Source organism: Monodelphis domestica, chromosome 3, assembly GCF_027887165.1.
Source record: "Monodelphis domestica isolate mMonDom1 chromosome 3, mMonDom1.pri, whole genome shotgun sequence".
Lineage (NCBI taxonomy): Eukaryota > Metazoa > Chordata > Mammalia > Didelphimorphia > Didelphidae > Monodelphis > Monodelphis domestica.
In genome coordinates, this window is record NC_077229.1 from 348,965,314 (window position 1) to 348,973,137 (window position 7,824).

The window sequence follows — 7,824 nt, forward strand, 5'->3', positions numbered from 1 at the left end:
CCCTCCAAGAACTCAAAAGCAGTAGGAGAGGATGATAATAGATAATGTCATGAGACGAATACTCATTTACTACTGAATGATCAAAATCATCCTTTAGGAGCACCCAAAAAGGATTCTGAGCCTAATTCTTACATACAGATAACAGCTCTATTGCCTACATTTTCTACTTAAAGTTCATTTCCACTTTTCCTAATGACAGTGAGGCAAGTTTGATACAAATTTCTTTGTTCTAGACAGAGGTGAAAAAGGCATGGTTTTGCTTCACACTTTTCTTTGGAGATGAATGTTGCATGCATGGATAGCAAAGGTTGCCAGAATGTGCCTATTTGTAAGTACAATGTGTACCGACCATGTCTGGTTTGGAGGAAGTTGATATAAGAGATTCTCTGTGCTAATAAAGAAACTTGGTGTTACAATATTACCCACATAAAATTCTAATGAAAAGTTTTATTATAGTTTAAATTGCTCTCACTGCCTTGGATTAGCTTTCTTTGTTCTTTGTTGGTCTTGGTTACTTGATGATACTAAGTCACTTGGTCTTTTGGAAAACAAACTTTGCTCATCTGTAAAATGAAGCAGATGAAATCAGTTTCAGCAACTAGGTGGCACATTGGATAGAATGTCAAGCCTTGATTTGGAAGACTTACCTCCTTGCCTTCAAAGCTGGGCTCATACACTTACTAGCTATGTGAACCTGAGCAAGACACTTAACCCTGTTTGCCTCAGTTTCTTCACTTGTAAAATTAACTGAAAAAGAAAATAACAAAGCACTCCAGCATTTTTGCCAAGCAAACCCCAGAGCTAGGCGTGACTGAACAACAGGAAAAGCTTTTGGTTCAGTTCTAACATTCTCTTCTAAAAATGAACATATCTAAGGAATGGAGGGTGGCAAAGGACTGGAAAGAATTTCTTTCACTTTTAGAATGGGGAGTGAGAAACAGATCAGTTTCCCTGCTTTCTAATTGCAAAGTCAGGAGGACCTTCTTTAGAAGTGTTTTCATTCTTTTGGGAGTTGAGTATGTGAAATTTGGAGGCAGAGTTACAGTGGTTGTGATTCTTAGTAGTTCTCTAATGTTCATTCAGATTTCAAGAATTTTTGTAAATATTTTGAATATTTGTTGGATATTTTAAATAATTAATATATTTGGAATAGTTCACGTTATTTATTTACAAATTTTCCATTTCTGTTCTCTGAAACATAAATATAAGAAAAAAATCTACTTTTTCATTTTCCCTATTGTTTTGCCATTCTTACTTCTGTTTTACCTGAATAAATAAGTGATAACGATATGGATTTGACCATTTTGAATTTAAAATAATATGAAATGTGAGGGAATACAGAGCTTGATAAATTTGTAAATCCACAGCAAAAAAGATCTAGGGAGGTAACTGGTACAGTGGAAAGTGTTGAACTTGGAATTAGGTAGATCTAAATCCAATTCCTGCCTCAGATGTTTATTAGCTGTGCATTCCTGGGAAAATCACTTGACTCCTGTCAGTTTCAGTTTCTAAACTATTAAATAAGAATAATACAGGCACCTATTTCTCATGGTAGCTATGAGATACAAATTATTGTACAAAATAATATAACATACATAAAGCATTTTGTAAACCTTAAAGTCTAACTCTTATTAAAATTATTCTTGTAAAAAATCAGAAAAATTAGAAATATATAATTATACCTATAAAATATGCTGTATTTCCTTCTTCCCTTCTTCCCTATTATATTCAAATGGGAACGATAAATACAGACTGGAGGTCTTTTAGCAATAAAAAGTTTCTCAGAGTTTTCTGTTCTATACTTTTCAATTTCAAATCTAATCTTATCCTTTAGTCATACAAAGGACAGGGAAAGGAACTGGACTTATTATTTCCTGCTATAAGAAATGGTTAAGAAAACTTCTTCTATCCATGCCAGTCAGCATCTTCTCTGTGACTTACAACCTTAGATTTGGCTAAGGCAAGAAGAGGGTAAGCAATTTGTTCAAGGTCAAAGAACTGGTTTGTGTTAGAAGTGGAACTTGACCTCCAGTCTTTCTGGCTTAAATTCCAGCTCTCTGCCTACTGTCCCCTGCTGCCTCTCTTTCAATACTAATCAAGGAGGAGGTGAAGAAAAGCAGAAATTCATACATGGGGTGTTGCACTAGAGCTACAACTACCATAAAAAAAAAAGAAAAACAACCATTGTACTCAAGAAGCTACTTCCAGTCTACTGGAAAGGAGGAACTATGAACATATAAGGACATATCCATACTTGATGGGTAGGAAAGGAGCATCAACTACGAGAAAAGTGATTCAGAATCAGAAATAATCAGCATAATTAAGAGGAATCTTAATTTAAATCCATTGTTATATTATGGGCATTTTTGTAGAGATTGCCTGTCCGCAATAATGATTCTCAAATTGCACTGCAAATTCATGAAATGAAGAGGTTGTAAAAATTAATTTTCAAGAACATGAAGTTTAAGGACTTAGTGTGGACTCAGGGATTGGTGCATTTTCAAGTGGAGTACATTACTTCTGTTCTCTTGACTGAGAGATATAATCATTTTGCAACCATCTGTGCCAACATGATTATCTGCAAACAGAATTATTTAGAGCCAGAAAGATCTGACATGAGACTTGGGTCACCTCAACCTAGATAGTACTCCAAGTTCCATTTCCCCTAGGTATTTCTTAAGTCAGGGACCATTTTCATTTATGTTCTATATGTTATATTTATTGATCTGTGACCCCTCACTAAATGATAGCTAACAAACCTATTCATAAAAAACCTGACATTTATCAAGAGCTCTATAGTTTGAAAAGCAAACTGTCTCATTGATACAAATTAGTTCCCTTGTGATTTTAGAACAAATGTGACAATGTATGAACAGTCCCTGTCAGTTAATAACCATTTATTAAGTGTCTACTCTGTTCCAGGCACTGTGTTAATTGTTGGAGATATGAAGAAAGGCAAAAGAGCATCCCTGAAAGAACTCACAATCTACTAGGATAGACAACATGTAAATGCCCTTGGCAAAACTATGTACAGGATAAGTAGGAGCTCAAGAGTGCAAAAGCACTAGAATTAGAAGGGTTTACCAAAGGTGGGATTTTATTTGGGACTTGAAGGAACCAGGGAAGCCAGAAAGCAGAAATGAGGAGATAAGAGTATATACCAGGGTTAGGGGACAGTCACTGAAAATGCACTGATTTGGAAGATGGAACTTTTGGATCCCCTTAAGTTAACTCAGTTTGTGAATCAGCATATATTTTTTCAACTTATCCAATAAAGAACATATTCCTAAATTTCTGAGTATTCTTTAAATCCTAAGAGACGATATAGATAATAGGGTTATGAGGAAGAAAGGAAGAACAGAAAAAAGTTGGGTTTGGAATAGAAGTTGTAGGAAGAAAACTGGAAAGATAAAGCCCTGTGAAAAATTTAAGGAACTATTTAAATGCAAATTATCATCATCATCATCACCATTATTATATTCATCTTACAGACTGGGAAACTGAGGGTCCTGGAGGTTAAGATGCTTGCCACTGTTCATACAACTAGTAAGAACACTAAGTTGGTTTGAATTAAGATCATTCTTGACTCTAGAGCCTGCATGATTTGCACAGTACCGTGCTACTTAGCTAAATGAAAAGTTTTTTTTTATTGAAATTTCATAGCTACAAGATAAATTAAAACTCAGCTTTAAATATCTTGTATTTTGGCCCATGGTTACTTTATCATGTTCATCTACCTTTTCCTTTTTCTCTGTTTTTCTTTTAGCAGACCATATGACATCAACTTTCTCTTAGACAAAAGGAATTATTGGATGAGATGTGAAGATGATTCTATAATTAAAAAAAAGAAAATATCTTTCTTGGATGCATAAAATATTTAAGTGGAATTTAACTTATTAATCCTAACATCTGTTGTTTCAAAATTATTATCCTTAATATATCCAGGAGAAATATTAAAGGACAAGTGAGGGAGAAGAGGGAGGCTGTCTATACCCACAGAACTATTAACCTTAGAGAGGAGCTAACATGTAGGAATATGAAAGACAGATGCACATGGAGATTTTTAAGGGACAAAGTCATAGAAATACACTACCTAGAAACCTTGACCATAGATGTGAGACAGAATTGTACTATGTAAAGAGTGTTGACTTTGGCCTAAAGGGATCTGGGTTTGAATTCTGCTTCTACCATTTAAACTATCTGTATGAGCACGGAAAAGTCATTTTTCTAGCCTTCAATTTCTATTTTTTCTCTCTAATTTTGATTGTTTGTTAGTTGCATTAAAAATCTCAAATGTTTCCTTTCCTCTGATCCCTCCCTATACAAGATAAGGCATCATTTGACAGAAAGATATGTGTATATACAATATGTTCTAGTGGTTTCTATTTATCAGTTTGTTCCCTGGAATGAAAGATTTGGACTAGATGACTACCAAGGTCCCTTCCATTTCTAAATCTTCAGTCCACTACTATGTTTATATAATCATATTAAGGAACAACAAAGATAAACTATATAGTCTCTAATACAAGAAAGGAATTTAATGTTAAGTATCTTTAGAACTTGTTGAAATGAATCTTAACACTTGACTATTACTCTTATTTTTTCAGTTCTCTTTCCTTTTCTTTGTCCTACACCTATCCTTTCATTGATGGAAGGAAATCTCAGTGAGAAAAGATATTCTGTATTCAAACAACAAAAAGGGAGGTGAAAGAATTATTTCTTAAGATATACTTCCATGAGATAATAAAGGAACAAGGAAATAAAATCATGATGGAAAATATTCAAAGAACCAATGAAGGAAGAAAGAAAAGTAATGGCATCATCAAAATATACTACAGACAGAAATGGATGAAAGGAGCAGATCTAGGCAATATAAATAAACATTTCCTTACATTTGGAAGTGTCCAAATATGAAACAGGTTGATCCAAACAGCTCTATCCAAACAGCTCTCTCTTATCTATTGTATAGATTGTAGGGAAGATTCTTTTTTCAGATATGTATTGTATTCAATACTTGCTGACACCCTTTAACATTGAAATGCTTTTGCTATGTTTCTCTGGGATTTTATTGTTTAGGAAAAAATAAAAGTAATTTTAAGTATGTTTTAATGTTCATACTAAGAACCTCAGAAATACCATTTAACCTCTTTGAATCTTAATTTTCTCATAAACTAAGCAAAGGTATTAAAACTTTCATTGCCTATCCCATAAGGCATTTGTAAAGGAAAAAATATGTAGTCCTTTCAGTATTATATAATTTTGAATTATTAGTGCTTTTATTAATCTGCCTTACTTATATTAATCTCATTTTTAATTATAAAATTGGAGACATTTCAAGTGCTAATGTACAAAGAATTAAAGAATTCATGTGTTGACTAATCTAAAAGCATAATGGAAATGATAGTCTCCCCATTTAGTTATAAAAAGAGATTTAATTTGACCTAAACTACATTATATAATAGTAGTATATTTACTCAATGTAATTCTTATCCCTCCTGATTTTGAAATATATTATATCACTAACTGAAACATTTTATCAAAGCCAAGTGATTTAGAAATTCTACTCAAATCATAGTTCATTGCTTTATAAAATAAAGAAATTAAATAATCATTTGTCATGCCAGATGATTTGTTTTATGTTTATATTGGACCTGCCCTCCTCCAATTTTCATATGTTTTATTATAATGATATATGGTTATCTTCTTTATTTTTCCAAGATATCTACAATTATTTAGTATTCAATGAGATTCATTTTGTTTCAACAAAATGATTGAATATTTAATTCAATTTATGAAGTTCATCTCCCTTACTGTGAGTTATGGTAAAGAACAAGTAGCACCTTTTTAGTAGTCTTTTAAAATTAAGAGGGATTATATTCCAAACTGAATATATGTAGTTGATTACAATGAAAATTAAAAATTAACTGCTTTAGAGTATGAAACATATTTTCAAAAACTTGTCTTACCTTTTGACCCTGTTGATACATTTCTCAGGCTTATGTGGTACTGAGTAACGTTTTTGGATAGACAACTGATTTTCTTTGGTTTCACATCTAGAAACAAAATGACCCAAAACCTTGAAGTTAAGCAATTTTTAAACATTTGTGGAAGATAAAATCATAGTGAGAAGCTTTTAAAAAGTTGTATTTGTGTTGTATAGCGAAAATTTTGCTTGAACAGGAAAAACAAAATAAGCATCTAATTATTTAGGAAATCTCAGCAACCAGAGTTTTTATCTATAATTTTACATACATACAAAAACATAAGTATGTTATATATACACACACATTTATACATGTACATATATATACACATACTTAAGCAATAAGTTAAAAGCTATTTTATGTTTTAATTAATACCAAATTGCATCAAATAGAAAGTGTGTCTAAATCAATTTGACAATTGTAGTAGAACATTGTACAAATGCATTTTAACATCTTACTCTATCTGACCAAAGACTAAACTTATACATGCAAAATGGACAAGCATATTTTTTTCCAAATGACTTCTACTTACCGGGCTGACTAACAAATCCATGTTCTCTAAAATCCATGTCTCCTAAAACAAAACTAAAATTAAAAAATACTCCTGGAACTTTGGAATTTCCTCCTACAAATAAAGGATGATTATGCTTTTTCTCCATTTCATTGGTATGATATATAGTAGACAGGTTTAAATCTCTTTCTTTGAAGCATAGAGCTTTAGGGCATTTCTATTTGCTTAATGAAATGGGTGGGGATGGGAAATGTTCTTTGGGAAATGATCAAATAACTCAAAACAATTCTACTTGCTTAAATACTTTTTTGTAAATAAGTTTATATTTTATCATAGACATTAGTTTCACACTTCACTATAAATGACACCACCCATCATTTGAAAGATATAGGAAAACAAGTTACAAAATACATCCGAGACTCCAATGACAATAGTAACAGAAGTAGTCTGAGAAAGACTTGTGCTCCTGAAGCCATGCCCCTTACATCTAAATAGTGAATTCTCACTACTCATTTCTGGAGTGCTGCTGATGCCACACTTCTGAATCTCTTGCCCAGCGAGGCACTTCTTCACATGTAGCACAGTTATCACCTTATCTATTGAGATTTGGAGACTATTCAGCAATTTAGGAGTATGTTTTTTATTGAATAAGTTGACAAAATATATGCTGACTCATAAACTGAGCCAACTTGGGAATAGCCAAACACTGTTCCTTCAACTCTGTTACTAAACACATATTCTAATTATTAAAAATTCATATGATGAGATGGTTATTTTAGTTTTTAAGACACTTTCTGGGAGTAAATTAGACTCTACCCCAGGTCACCAAAATACTATTTATATGCTGATTTTTCTTACTCTCAATTATAAAATAATAATGGGAGAAAGGAATCTTACAGATTATCAAAATCCCAAAATGTCCTAAATGCCATTTGTGTCAAAAATTTCAACAACCTCTCCCAAACAAAGGTTTGAACACAGCTTTTAGCAAGCAAAATGAATGAATCATTTTCATTTTATTGCTTTTATTTTCTATCATGGTCTCCAATGGGGTGATTTATCAGGGAGCTGAAGGCAGTCAAAAGGATAACAATAGACACAAGACAGAAGCCACAACATTGGAAGCTTATTTTAAATCTCACAAAATGACTTTCCAAGAAAGATATTCTGATCCTGCTTTGCATGAGTGGCAGCATAATGTCCAAGATTAGTGGAACTTACTCCCTAGCTTTGATATCTCTGATTCTGAAACCTCTCAAACTACTAACTCCCTGATCTCCTAGGGGAGACAGTCCTTTGTCTTGAGTTCTTCAGAAGTTTCTATATTTT

General features: G+C 32.6%; 1 protein-coding gene across 1 annotated transcript in view; it reads right to left on the reverse strand.

The window, feature by feature from the left end:
• Positions 1 to 6,553, reverse strand: part of LOC100024319 (glutamate decarboxylase 1-like) — a 47,535-nt gene extending 40,982 nt beyond the window's left edge. Inside the window, exon 1 of the mRNA XM_056821098.1 lies at positions 6,517 to 6,553. Coding sequence (XP_056677076.1) covers positions 6,517 to 6,553 — 37 coding nt within the window. The remainder of the gene's footprint in view (positions 1 to 6,516) is intronic.
• Between the last annotated feature and the right edge of the window lie 1,271 nt (positions 6,554 to 7,824).